The sequence below is a fragment of the Garra rufa genome, chromosome 1, assembly GCF_049309525.1.
Source record: "Garra rufa chromosome 1, GarRuf1.0, whole genome shotgun sequence".
Lineage (NCBI taxonomy): Eukaryota > Metazoa > Chordata > Actinopteri > Cypriniformes > Cyprinidae > Garra > Garra rufa.
In genome coordinates this window covers 102,754,185-102,769,164 of record NC_133361.1, presented here as the reverse complement: position 1 = coordinate 102,769,164, position 14,980 = coordinate 102,754,185, and the positions used below count along the sequence as shown (strand labels likewise).

General features: G+C 37.1%; 2 protein-coding genes across 2 annotated transcripts; one reads left to right on the top strand and one right to left on the bottom strand.

Annotated features, from left to right (window-relative positions):
* Positions 1-1,147: 1,147 nt before the first annotated feature.
* LOC141323041 (epidermal differentiation-specific protein-like) lies at positions 1,148-1,666 on the bottom strand. Its single transcript, XM_073833455.1, has one exon. It carries the CDS (start codon positions 1,664-1,666, stop codon positions 1,148-1,150), a length of 519 nt encoding a protein of 172 aa, XP_073689556.1.
* A 9,399-nt stretch (positions 1,667-11,065) lies between these two features.
* Positions 11,066-14,397, top strand: LOC141341064 (uncharacterized). The gene is made up of 2 exons (XM_073846208.1): positions 11,066-11,203; positions 12,596-14,397. The coding sequence occupies exons 1-2, from the start codon at positions 11,119-11,121 to the stop codon at positions 13,666-13,668; spliced, it is 1,158 nt and encodes a 385-aa protein (XP_073702309.1). The 5' UTR covers positions 11,066-11,118; the 3' UTR covers positions 13,669-14,397.
* Positions 14,398-14,980: the final 583 nt, after the last annotated feature.

The window sequence follows — 14,980 nt, the reverse complement described above, 5'->3', positions numbered from 1 at the left end:
TAACCATTTTAGTAACAATATGGCATAAATGGCTAATCCCACTCCTACATCTAAACCTAACCATAACTATCTCTGTACAATATAAGAAAAACATGACAGGCAGATAAGGAAAGGAATGGAGGTGACGTGAGGCCAAGTATGGTGACCCATACTAGGAATTTGTGCTCTGCATTTAACCTGTCCAAGTGCACACACAGTAGTGAACACACACAAGGAGCAGTGGGCAGCCATTACTGCGGCGCCCGGGGAGCAGTTGGGGGTTTGGTGTCTTGCTCAAGGGACTCACCTCACTCATGGTATTGAGGGTGGAGATTCACTCCCCCCACTTACAATCCCTGCCGGACCTGAGACTTGAACTCGCAACCTTTGGGTTACAAAGTCCGACTCGCTAACCATTAGGCCACGGTGCAATCACGATCATGTATTTATTGCAAAAATGTCAAAATCAGTACCAAAAGTAATCCAAATGGCAGTGCGCTGCAGTCGCAGTCCTCTCTGGTGGAATACATAAGATTTGTGTGAGGTGCAGAGCAGAATTTAAGTTAACACTCTGATCAATTTGACATTTTTTCTTAGTAACTGAGGTTCTTAAATCATGTTCTCTACATTTTATTTTGTAATTAAATTACACAATGCCATTACATGTAACTAGTTACTCCACAACACTGGTTAAAAGTATATTTTTTGTGACCAGTTTTCACAGATTTGCAGCTACATTTTAGAATACTTTTTGTCAATGAACACACATGCAATAGAGAGAGCATAAAACATAACTTTGAAAAGCTATTATAAAAACTAAAGTGAGAATTCACGAAACAGAGCACTTTATATTGAAGATTCTTTATTTTCTGAAGTGACAGACTAAAACTGTTGTCTCTTGCTCAGCATAATACAAACACCTTTTTAAAATTTCACTCGTCAAACAGGGGAAATACAATTCCAAAGATGTACTTTATCGCATATATTTACTGTCTTCAGACAGATATCCATAATTGATGAGGTTGAGTTGAATTACATGAAATTTCATGGACTTATTGGAGTCACAGTCATTATTTCTTGTCAAGATCAGTCTTTCCCGACCATTTGCCTTTCCAAAAGGGTTCTGGTTTATATTCAGCTGCAGAGAGTGTAATTTGAATGATGCTGTCTATGGCTTTGGCAGCAAGGGATGCACATGGCTGGCCACATCATTGAAGGAGAGCGGAAAATAGCTGGGAATTTCATCTCCAGGGAAAGACACAAGCTGGGCACCCTGACGATTGACCTCCTCGTATAGCACCCAGACACCACCTTTCACTTTGTGGGAGGAAGCGATGTCACTGAAATCAATGTCTTGAAGACTGGTTTCTTTGCGTAGGGTCACGCTTCTTCCTTGATAGTTCACATGCTCAAACAGCTGGATTTCAGGGTTGTCCAGGTCATCTGTGATGATCTTGAGGGAAGAAAACCTTCCTTTGTCATCAAGAGTAGCATACTCTCCTTGTTGAAACACCCGCTGCTTTCCAGCAAAATTCTTGTCATAGTACGCTACCCATGGCGCACCAATAACTTTGATAGATGAGATGACATTGCTGAAGCCCTTTTCTTCTAAGTTGCGGACATTGTTTTCAAATTCAGCTCTTCTGCCCTGGAAGCCCTCTTCTGTAAAAACAACAATCTTGCTCATTTCGAACAATGACTGGAGCAGATTAGAGGCTGGAGATTGCAAGTGCTTCTTTGTCAGCTTCTCGTGGCTCTGCCAGTAAAAGTGAGTGGAATGGTGTGCAGAGCTGCCTTTTTTAAACCACAATTACACCAAAGTGGGTGTTGACAAAGATATGCCAGTACATGTAGATCTGGCAGCTGAGAAACACAAGCTGCATGCCAAATCTGTATGGTAAAAACAAACAGATTTTTGATGTGGAAAGTTTACTAGCACATGTCAAGTCAAGTCAAGTCACCTTTATTTAAATAGCGCTTTTAACAATACAGATTGTGTCAAAGCAACTGCACAGTATTTAAACAGCACAATAGTGTGTGAGTAACGCATTATTGTAAACAATCAATGTTCAGTTAAAGGCAGTTCATCAATGAATTCAGTGATATCATCATCCAGTTCAGTTCAAATAGTATACGATATCGCTGGAAAGCGTCCCCAACTAAGCAAGCCAGAGGCGACAGCGGCAAGGAACCAAAACTCCACAGGTGACAGAAATGGAGAAAAAAACCTTGGGAGAAACCAGGCTCAGTCGGGGGACCAGTTCTCCTCTGGCCAGACGAAACCAGCAGTTTGTACCAATGTCTGATTGTAGAGAACTCATCAGGATCCAATCAATCAATTGCAGTTTCACTCTGTCCTAGAAGGTTTCAATTTGAGCAGATGATTTACTATCACTGTCATCATCAGAGCACACTTGAACAGTACATTCAGCATCTTATCTTCATGGCTCATAATCATGATCTCAACCATATTCTCAAAACTATCATTTTCAAAATTAATATTTTGATCGCCGACAGCTTATTCATCACATCCATCATCAAATGACAGTGACATTTATATTATATATAGTGTTATGTCCTCGGACTTACATTATTATTTGTATTTATTTTTGTATTCATATCTGACGATTTTTTGTTGTATTGTGTGCTATACATTGTGCACAGTCTCTCTCTATCCCTCTCTCTCCTTCTGGCAGCTCTTGATTGGGACCAGCTGCAGGAGATTGTGTGGCGAGCGTTTGAATGCTAGAAGCAGAGCAGTTTAGGATTCGCGTAGGTGTCTATTCACGTAGGATAGAGCAAACTTTTTGCCCATCGCCGTTCCTTTAACTTGGAAATAGAAACGTGAATCAAATTCAAAGTAATTTTTGGTCAAATTGATTTCCAGTAATTTTAGAATATATTTATCAGGCCTCCTGGGATCAGGGTACTGCTTCATGCATACCTGTCTCGATGTTTGTGTAGAGACTATCCATATCGATGGTGAATAGAAGCGAATTCTAGCTAAACCGTTGTTGGATGCCCAATTTTGTGTTTGTGGTCTTTGTTTGTATTGTGTGTTGATGAAAGTTCTTTCATGTGGAAAGAAGTCATTGTTTTGATTAGACAGAAAACGTCTGTTTTCTGTATTTCTGTTTCTGTCATTTTCCCATTGACCAGCCGGTCCAAATTGAACACAGCTATGGAAAGATCTAGATTTAACCCGGTATTTATTATGTCGATATGGCTAATTAGAATAATGACTCTCTATTTGATCGTCTTTATTTACGTCATAATCACGTGGGTTAGCCCGGAAACGGTCTGTTGTATGTGCTCGAGGGTCGTCTGAGCAGACTGGATAGCTGTAATTATCTCGTCCGAGATCAAAGTCCATTCCTAACCCATTCCTCTGCCAGCCTTGTGCACGAGTGTGTGTGTTCATGTTTATGTGACAAAAATACGGTTCTGCGTCTGATGGTCTTGACGTGAATCTCGTATCTTGGCTGTAAGTGTTGTTAGATCTAAAGTTTTCTCTATATCTCGCCATAATAGTGATATTTTACGCGTTCAAACTGAAAATTCTTTTTTACTTCGATGTTAACTGTATTCGCGACGTTTCAAAGTACACTACTTCTTCTTCAGGCATACATACAATGAACATCATTTGTTAGAAAAATCAATAGTATCAAGCTTGTAGTAACTGTTGTATCGAGCATTTAGAAGAGCAATGATCAGGGAGCCATTGTGGGTCAGGCAGTTCAGGGAGCCATGACAGAACAGACAGTCCTAGGAGCCATGGCGGATCAGGCAGTTCAGGGAGCCATTGCGGATCAGGCAGTTCAGGGAGCCATGACAGAACAGACAGTCCTAGGAGCCATGACTGATCAGGCAGTTCAGGGAGCCATGACAGAACAGACAGTCCTAGGAGCCATGACTGATCAGGCAGTTCAGGGAGCCATTGCGAGTCAGGCAGTTCAGGGAGCCATGACAGAACAGACAGTCCTAGGAGCCATGACTGAACAGGCAGTTCAGGGAGCCATGACAGAACAGACAGTCCTAGGAGCCATGGCTGATCAGGCAGTTCAGGGAGCCATGACAGAACAGACAGTCCTAGGAGCCATGACTGATCAGGCAGTTCAGGGAGCCATTGCGGGTCAGGCAGTTCAGGGAGCCATGACAGAACAGACAGTCCTAGGAGCCATGACTGATCAGGCAGTTCAGGGAGCCATTGCGAGTCAGGCAGTTCAGGGAGCCATGACAGAACAGACAGTCCTAGGAGCCATGGCTGATCAGGCAGTTCAGGGAGCCATGACAGAACAGACAGTCCTAGGAGCCATGGCGGATCAGGCAGTTCAGGGAGCCTTGACAAAACAGACAGTCCTAGGAGCCATGGCGGATCAGGCAGTTCAGGAAGCCATGGCAGAGCAGGAAACTCAGGCATATGGCCCCCCAAATTTTCTTGGGGGGAATTAGGGTACTATAGCCCCATTAGAGTTCAGGAGGAGCGGATTCTGGAGGGCATATGTATGTCAGTAAAGTATGTCATTTAATAATATTTCATTGATTATGGGCCAGACTTACAGCTTGCATCAGCGTAAAACCATCTTTTGGTGCTGAAATAGTACTGTCAGGATTTACTAAATACGCGCAGAGTAGAATTAGGGCTGAAAAGGTGTAGACACAGTTACTGTATGTGCCTGACCTGATTGAATATCCATATGTAGGAGTTTCTATTCAGACGCAAAATTTATGTCAGAAGAGTATTAAAATGAATCTGTAACACATTTTACTAATGTTTGTGCTTGTCAAATTACTGGTTCTGCCATTATTTAACACCCAAAAAAGCATGCCTTAAAGCAGGCGGTAATTTGTGCTGCGCTTGATAGATTGCGCTGGTCATTATAGAAATGAGATGTTGTGTCTTTGTTATTTAATGTGTGCACTTGGATGGGTTAAATGCAAATGCAGAGCACAAATTCCGAGTATGTGTCACCATACTTGGCCATACGTCACATCCTTTCCTTTTTCTATCTTTTCCTTTTCAGTACCGTGTTTACCCACCGTGCAAAGCACAAAAAGTCATTTTGTTTAAATTAAGCTGTAATATGTTGAGTATTTACTTGAAATAACATGGAAGATTTGTCTTCAGAAGTTGACAATATAATATTTTCATTGTAAAGTATTTGTAGTACAACTTGTACAGTTAGAATTATTTGTTTAGAACTGTTTTATATGGCTGCTGCCCAGTAGCGAAAGTGTTGCAGAAGTTCTGTCTTGAGAACTTGGTGAATGTTGTCAGGAGGTATTCCTGAAATGGTGTCACCACTGAATTGTTTTGGAATTTTGCTGTGCTGGATTTCTTGTCAGTGTTTTAATGACAACTGATTACAGTTTTTTACAGACGCTAGGACACATTTCTCAATACTTAGGCCACTTTTGCAAAGCTCTTCACACAATTCTCCTAACTGACTTTCAGCTTGGCAAAGCAGTTCATTTCACATTCAAAATGCACTACAACTACCAAAACACTTTATTCAGGTCTCAAATAAACTTATTCTTCCAGAACACTAGCAAAGGTTGACAGCCGACAAACACACTTTGTCACCCACAAAACAATGACCTAAAAAACACTAACAACATGTAGCATTACACAGTGTTTTCTTGTGTAAAACAAGGAAACATCTGTTTATAATTGCAATATATATTGTTTATAACTGCAATATATGTTACTGGAATGAATCAGACATGATGCAGAATTCGTCAATATTTTATGTCGTTTTTTTATTTTTTTGTACTAAGTAATTCCAAAATACAAGAATTTGTATACACACCATCAACTGATACAGATAAAAAAGTAATGCTAATCTACTGCATTTTTAGATTTGAAATATGTTTCAATAAAATATTGCTGTTGAATTTTGCTGTCTTATTCAGTTTTGCATTATGTTATTGTTTTGAACATAAGTTTAACAGTTTTGAAAACAGTATGTAAGCATGTGCAAAATGTCCTGTACGTACAAAGATTTTTGTCAGTTGTTGTGTCTGAGTGAGAAAAGAATTCATGAAATTTGAGAGATGTAGTCATTGAATGCATTTTGTGCCAAAACAAAGATAATTGATCCTCAGTTTAGCCCACATAAACTTCTGTTGTGCTCACTGTGTGAAGAGTTTTGCAAAAGTGACCTAAGTATTGAGAAATGTGTCCTAGCGTCTGTAAAAAACTGTAATAAAAACCTCTAAAGCCTTGCGGATATAACTTCATGGAGTGGAGTTTGAATGCTATCATCATTGATCTGTTCCTGTGGCTGCTCAGGTATTTCACAGCTCTCTAAGTGTATTGGGGATTTGATGAATTGCAGATTGAAGTTCTAACAGAAGTTGTATAGCACAATACATGCTGTGACAATGTATTTTATGTTGCTTGTCCTTAAGTCATTCCTTTTCATCAGAGACTGCCATTTTCCCTCAAGGCATCCAAATCTGTGCACCACATGGATGCGTGCCCAAGCAGTTGCTGTGCCCTCAGGGAAAGGCTTTAAAGCATTATTGTTTAGTCTGTATGCAGAGTCAGCCACAATCAAAACAGTTATGTCAACGTGTTAATCTTTCTTGTTATTTTTGTAAAGAAGTTTCAAATCTCAAGCTTTTGGGAAAGGTGACAACATGTTGGCTGGCCAGGGAAATGCCACAAAGCTTTCATCAAAGTCAAGGAACTTGTAATTACGGTATACAAAGGTTTGAAGCAGGACACTGTACCAACCTTTAGGATGTGGTAGTCAATGTGGTATGTTTAAGATGCAATATGAATGTGTGTGCCATCTCGGGCACCACCACACATTGGGAATTCAGTCTTGCTTTCAAAGCCATCCATACTTTTTTAGCTTGGTCACATATTTCTTTTTATTTAAATGTTTTTTTTGGTGCCATAACTTGTTTGCTGTTTTATAACAGTCATGTGATTGCTCCAAAATACCACTAGATAAAAATCAATTTATCTTTATGCCACTCTTTGGTTTTCCCTACTTCAAGGTGTAACTTGTTTCAGCTGCATTTGATATCAGTTTCTCTTTTAAATAATGTTACACAGTACAATAAATTACCATGTCCCTTTGCTCAGTGGAAAGAATAAGTTTGTGAACCCTTTTTGGATTTAATATCTGGATTTCTGCACTGATTATAGAAGGAATAGTTCACCCAAAAATTAAAATGTTGTCATTAATTACTCACCTCATGTCGTTCCAAACCAGTTGTGGACAAAGTACACACACCAACTACTTGAGTTAAAGTAGAGATACACTAGGTAAAATATTACTCCAGTAAAAGTTAAAATGCTCCCTTTACAATTTAACTTGACTAAAAGTACTAAAGTATGTGCCTTCATGCGTACTTAAGTATCCAAAGTACTAAGATTTATTATGGCTATAATATCTCGTTATCATTTTTGTCACATTTGCTTAATCAACAATATGTGAAAAGGCTCTAATGTTACTCTAAGCACACTGATCTAGTAATAGAATGAGGCACTTACGTCTATTAAAATTATCATGAGCTCAAAACCTTTTCCTTTAGAACCAAATGAAATAACACCATTTCAGAGCAGGCTGTTTCAATTTAAGGTTTATTTGTAAAGTTACAAGTTGAAGTTTATTAAAACTTGTATTAAACACAGGTTCACATGAGTTTTCTTTCACTACAGTATATTGTATCTGAATGCCTCGTTGCATAAAAATAAACTGGCCATATCAGATTTTTTTTGTATCAGAAACACATCGATTTCAGTCACAGTCACAGCTGCATTTCAGTCATGCATTTCTCCAGGAAGAATGTTATATCAGTATTTGTGTCAGTGTATATCATTAGTCAGCATGCCATTAATTATACTTTTGGTGAGTATGCTAGTACAGTATTGCACTACTGATCTATCTAAAGTGGCAATATTATTTATTCAGCTTGAGAAGGAGCTGATTCTCAAAGTTTTCTGAGTCCATTCTTGCCCTCCTGGGACTGAAAATAAGCCCTGCTGTGCTGTAAAGACGTTCACAAGCTGCAGAAGCGGGTAAAGCAGTGTTGACCTGTAAAGACAACTTATGTCGAGTTCAGACTGCACGATTTTCAAAGCAATCGTGTCACAGATGTTTTCACACTGCAAGATGGATCGGCGACAGGAGGTTTCACACTGCATGACTTTACAATAGGAAGAATCGCCGACAACTTTGTCCCGGTCAGCAATACGTCTCACAACCAAACACACGCGAGAAGTGACATGGAAACAACGCGAGGTCAGGCGTGCAAGTTCTCACGTGAACAATATTTAAAAAGACTCCCAAGAACGCCCCCAAAAGATGTCTGTACAAACTTCTAAAAAATTGATTTGCCAAACCTATGAAACCTCCTTTTATAAGACGATATATTTTAGCAAAAATGGTACAAAAACATTAATGTTCCCCTTTTATTTGTTTTGAGCCTTCATACAAACAAAATAAATGTGATATCACTATCAAATAAACATAAGACTTCCAGACTCGCACTATTAATATTAATAATAATCAGCTTTGCTACAAAAAGTCTTTCATCAATTTATTAAATAATCTAGAAAGTGTCAGCAATATCTAATATGTGTTAAATAACAAGGGTTCCAGGTAATTCTGATACGTCTTAAATGTTGCATTACTGTAGTAATTTTCTATGACATGTCTGAACAAATAAACACATTCATAACACTAAATGTTGTCCAGTTGTCAGGTGCTCACATGAAACTTTGTTGTATGTCTCCATTTTTGCTAACCTATGTTTCTTCAATGTCGAGATATTTACGCCATTTGTTTAGTTTTATGATCTACGTATTACAGATACAACAATACATAAGTATTGCAATACATTTGAATACATATGACACACAAAAGCAATATAATAATATTTTTTTCTTTTAGAAAATGCCATTGTTTGCTGTTGGAATAAAACAGTACGTTAAGGTTGTTAATGTGCAGCAGTTACAGGAATTTGCCCAGATTTTCAGCGACTATCGGCATAATAACACACATTATCACAGAGATCAGGGAAAGTATCACCTTCAGACACTGCTTTCACATTTAAAGGAGAACTCCGGTGTGATATTGACCTAAAGTGTATTGAATCATGATACCGAGTGTGAACGTACCTTGCATATCTCATCTCGGTTTGTGTCCTGCTGTCCGAAATCTGGGGTCAGTTAGCCGATGCTCCCAACGGTGTCAATGAGAGCCAATAGGGCATCGAAGAAGCCATGTAAATAAATCAGTGTTTTACGCCATTTACGAGACACAAAGTAGCTCCACACTTCATTGGTAGACTTCCAAGGGCCCTGACATTTAAAACGAGACATTGAGAACTCAGAAAAAGCACCGGTAGTTTATTTACAAGTAGATTTATACAGACATCTTCCACCAGGAACAGACCGGTCGTCACCATCTTAAATGTAGTCACGATAAGTCGAGTGTCGAGCACGAAGGAAACTACAACCTGATACGTTGATAACCTGATAAATTCCTTGGTGCTCGACACTCGACTTATCATGACTAAGTTCAGGATGGCGGCGACCGGATTTTATTTTCCAGGTACTGTCTGTATAAATCTTCTTGTAAATAAACTACCGGTGCTTTTTCTGAGTTCTCAATGTCTCGTTTTAAATGTCAGGGCCCTTGGAAGTCTACCAATGAAGCGTGGAGCTACTTTGTGCCTCGTAAATGGCGTAAAACAGTGATTTATTTACATGGCTATTCCGATGCCCTGTTGACTTTCAATGACAACCTGTTGTGAGCATCGGCTAACTGACCCCAGATTTCGGACAGCTGGACACAAACCGAGATGAGATATGCAAGGTACGTTCACACTCGGTATCATGATTCAATACAATTTAGGTCAAAATCACACCGGAGTTCTCCTTTAACTCAGATATTGATCAGCAGGAACAAAGACACCAATTAAAGAAATTAAGCAGAAGCATCAATAAAGACTAAATGTGACACTTAATATGTCTATAAATACACATGTGAAATCATGTTAAGCAAAATATATTCCGTTTATTTTTTTTTTTTATCTATCTGCTTATTATATTATATATATTATATGCATAATAATATTTTGCAGTAATTGTTATTTACACACATCTATTGTAAGTAACTATTTGCTTATTTCTGTGGTTACTTTAATCTCCAAGGTACTTTAATACCTTTAATACTTTAATATAAACAACTTTAATAAAAATAAATTATAGATATTATATACTATATCTTTTTAATAAAGACAATCTGGGGAAATGTAATTTACATTTTATTAAAGATTTCCATTCAGACAGACAGTCAAAATCAACTTTTTTTAATCCACTTTTAATGTAATCCTTTACAGTTGTATGGACATTCAATGAAATCCACTTGAACCAAATAAATATTATTAACCAAATATTATTGCCTTTATAGTCCTGTAATTTGATGAAAAGATGTTGATTTTGCATTTAAAAATAAGACCTTTAATAATATATTCTATATTCTAACGAACAGGACTTTTATTTTGGCCTGGTGAAGACGTCACAAGGCTGCGCTGCGCTCCTGTCTGTGATTCGGCTGAAGAAAGGTGAGTGTTTTTAAACTTTTAACGTGTTTAAATCAAAACAATTCGTTTAGAGAATTGTTTATAAAAATGTGAAATGAATTAGTACAGAGTGTAACTTGTTAAGGTTATTTTGCGTGAATAAAGCGCTCAGAAACAGTGCATCTGATTTCGCTCCCTAAATCTGAACCAGTTTATCATAAACACGAATTCAGTCACTGATGGAGAAACGGATCTTTGAGAAATTCCGAGTCAATTGAATCAGTTGATTCGCAAAATGATTCACTGTTTCGAATCAACACACACTGCTGACCAAAACTGGAAATGCATAGAAAATAACATAATAATAATCAGCATGGGTAATGATTTTTTAATGAACCTGTAATACTTTAAATGTTGCATGCTATTTCAGTAAAGACTAAGTTAAACTTAAAGCAAATAGGAGTCTTCTGTGTGTCCTTTTTATTCATTTCAGTTTATTTTTTCATTATTATTCTGAACTTAAACAGGACAAAGTGTTCAAACACACAGAAAAACTCCTGGTAAAACTGAGATCCACGCGACACAATTGTCAAGATGGCGTTTTTTAAAGAGGAGAGTGAAGACATGAAGATTGAGGAAACATTCAGAGTCAAACATGAAGACACTGAGGAACAAACAGGTTGGTTTTCATTTTCAAAGCTGAACTCATTTGTTCATTATTAAAATGTCCAGCTCTACAGAAATTAATAGAACTTAATGTTTTGTGTAGTAATTAAACATTTTATTTGTGTAATACTAAAACTTGGATTTTACAATATTCAGAGCTTCAAAAACATCAGTCTGCTAGTAATATGAAACATTTCTCCAGTTGACACAGCTTACTATATTCACTGCATGCTGTCTACATTAGTTCTTGATTTATAGAGCTTTAAAGAGCAGATAACATGGCCAGTACGTTTATAATAATGCATAATAATATGAAAAAAATATATATAATAATAATAATAATAATAAATCATCTGTTATGACCTTGATCTTCTGTCCAGCTCAGTTGTAAATGTATGTATCATCAGAAGTTGATCTAGGATGAGTGTTTCTTCTCTTCTTCACGTAGTAGCAGCAGATGTGTGGAATCTTCTTCATATTAAGACCCACGATGTAAATTTGAGGAACAAACTCTCAATGAACCTTTAGCGACATTATTTTTTTCCAGACAAACTGAGACTAGCTTGTATATGATCCAATGAGTTAGTGCTGTTTTTTACTTTACATTTACAAACAGAATACATTTTGAGAATAATTTAGATAGTACCACACACAACTTGTGTACTATAGTAAAAATTACAGATAATGTACTCACCCCCTTGTCATCCAAGATGTTCATATCTTTCTTTCTTCAGTTGTAAAGAAATGGTGTTTTTTTTTTTTTTTTTGAGGAAAACATTTCAGGATTTCTCTCCATATAATGGACTTCTATGGTGCCCCTGAGTTTGAACTTCTAAAATGCAGCTTCAAAGGGCTCTAAATGATCCCAGACGAGGAGAAGGTACTTATCTAGCGAAATGATCGGGTATTTTTGAAAAACATTTACAACTTATATACTTTTTAATCTCAAACCCTCATCTTGCTGAGCTAGACAAGACAAGAATTTGAGGTTAATAGGTATATAAATTGTAAAACAATTTAGAAAATAACCCATCATTTTTCTAGATTTTCATTTTTTCCTTGGCTGTGATCAGTTAGAGCCCTTTGAAGCTGCGTTTTGGAAGTTCAAACTCAGGGGCACCATAGAAGTCCATTATATGGAGAGAAATCCGGAACTGTTTTACTTAAAAAAACAGTTTCCTTATGACTGAAGAAAGAAAGATATGAATATCTGTGATGACAAGAGGGTGAGTACATTATCTGTAAATTTTTAAAAGTGTTTCTAGCCATCCAAGCATGCTTATATGTCTATGTAAAGGTGCATAACACAAACTCAAAATGTGAATAATAATTCCGCTCCATAACGGATAGCATAGTGTTATGCTATTCAACTGGGCTTAACATGCATTTGTTTTTTTTGCCTTAGACATTGTGACAGTAAAAGTGGAGAGTCAAGATCTGAATGAAATGGAAGAGAAAGATATAAAACATGATTTCATAACTGGAGAAAAATCTTTTAGTTTTTCACAGACTGAAAAAACTTCCTCTCAAAAAAGAGCTCAGAAGACTGGAACTACAAGTCATTTCTTCTGCCAACATTGTGGAAAGAGTTTTAGTAAAAACGGAAACCTTAAAGTCCACATGAAAATTCACACTGGAGAGAAACCGTACACCTGCCAACATTGTGGGAAGAGCTTCCTAAGAACAGAGGATTTTCAGAGTCACCTGAGAGTTCACACTGGAGAGAAGCCGTTTGAATGTGGTCAGTGTGGAAAACGTTTCTCACATAAAGCAACCGTTTCTAATCATATGAGGATTCACACTGGAGAGAAGCCTTTCATCTGCAAACTGTGTGGAAAAACCTGGAATCAAAAAGAAAAGCTCAAGATTCACATGAGAGTTCACACTGGAGAGAAGCCTTTCACATGTGATCAGTGTGGAAAATGTTTCCCATACAGAGAAAGCCTTAATATCCACATGAGAATTCACACCGGAGAGAAACCTTACATCTGTCCTCAGTGTGGAAAGAGTTTCACGGTTAAAGGAAACCTGAAGATTCACATTAGAAGTCACACTGGAGAGAACCCGTTCACATGCAGCCAGTGCGGAAAGTGTTTCAGAAATAATTTAAGCCTTAATAATCACATGAGGATTCATTCAAGAGAGAACGGTTTTAAATGTCATCAGTGTGAAAAGAGTTTCACAGACATGAATCACCTTAAGGATCATGTTGAAATTCACATTGGAGAAAAGCCTTTCATGTGTCATCACTGTGGAAAGAGTTTTACACACAAAGCAAACCTTGAGAATCACATGAGAGTTCACACTGGAGAAAAACCCTTCACCTGCCCTCAGTGTGGAAAGAGATTCACGGTTAAAGGAAACCTAAAAGTTCACATGAGAATACACACAGGAGAGAGACCTTACAAGTGTCTTCAGTGTGAGGAGAGTTTCATATATCAACATGACCTGAAAAACCATTTGCAAAATCATGTTTAGACAACAGAGTGATTCATTGGATTACCCTCTTCTCATTTCTTCACACATCTACAGCTATGGAATTATGTTAAAGGGATAGTTCACCCAGAAATGAAAATTTGATGTTTATCTGCTTACCCCCAGGGCATCTAAGATGTAGGTGACTTTGTTTCTTCAGCAGAACACAAACGAAGATTTTTGACTAAAACCGGTGCAGTCTGTCAGTCATATAATCGAAGTGGATGGGCACCAAACCTTTAAAAGTAAAACAACACATGCACAGACAAATCCAAATTACACCCTGCGGCTCATGAAGATAAAATGTATTAAATGTAAGTCCAACATGTGAACATTGGGTCATTTATTTTGGTTGAGTCCACAGATTTGAAAGTTCTGTTGTGAATGGTTTTGTTTTTATTCAAGGGCATTTGAGACTGATTTTGCCCATGACCCCATTGTTGACCTATTAGGCTGGTCTTCATATTTGGAGACCCATGGTCCCAATCAGACTTAGGCAGTTCAGTGTGTGATGACAATAGCAAAAAAGACAACATATTCTGTGTGGGATGTGAGTTTATAATGTCTAATAAGGTAATAATGTAGCTGGCCATAACTGGATAAACACTAGTAGTGAAAATTTATTTTATATAACCTTTTCCTGTGATTTTTTATTTATTTATTTTTACTTTTTTATGCATTTTAAATATGTTTTCTGTTTGCATGTGTACAAGTGTGTCTCAAAAAATTAGAATTTCATGGAAAGTTCTTTATTTTTTGTAATTTAATTATTCAAAGGAAACTTTCTTATATTCTAGATTCATTGCAAACAAACTGAAATATTTCAAGAGGTTTTTTTTTTTAGTTTTAATTCAGATTGATACAACCTTAAAAAAAAATATATACAAAAAATCAGTCCCTCAAAAAATTTGAATATTTTTTCCAAAGATCAAAAAGATATACAAAACAGAAATGTTCAAGATCTCTGAAGTAGATTTAATTATTCACTTAATAATTGGTTGGGGCTCCTTTTACACAAATTACGGCTTCAATGCGGCGTGACATGGAGGCAATAATCATGTGGCACTGCTGAGGCGTTTTTGAAGCCCAGGCATCAGAATAATACATCAAAAAATATCTAGCAACATTTCAGTTTGTGTGCAATGAATCTAGAATAAAAAAAGTTTGCTTTTTTGAATTAAATTGCAACAAATATAGAACTTTTTCATGATATTCTATTTTTTTTTTTAGATGCACTAGTTGTGTATGTGCAATGTGATCTAATGAGAATTTGTATGTATTTTTTGTGAAACTGTGTGCATGTGTTGATTAACAA

Bases quoted from the DNA above. Each gene is read 5' to 3' on its own strand.
- LOC141341064 (XM_073846208.1), top strand. From the start codon at position 11,119: ATGGCGTTTTTTAAAGAGGAGAGTGAAGACATGAAGATTGAGGAAACA. The intron at 11,204-12,595 runs GTTGGTTTTCAT...TTTTTGCCTTAG, and splicing joins AGACACTGAGGAACAAACAG to ACATTGTGACAGTAAAAGTG.
- LOC141323041 (XM_073833455.1), bottom strand. From the start codon at position 1,666: ATGAGCAAGATTGTTGTTTTTACAGAAGAGGGCTTCCAGGGCAGAAGA.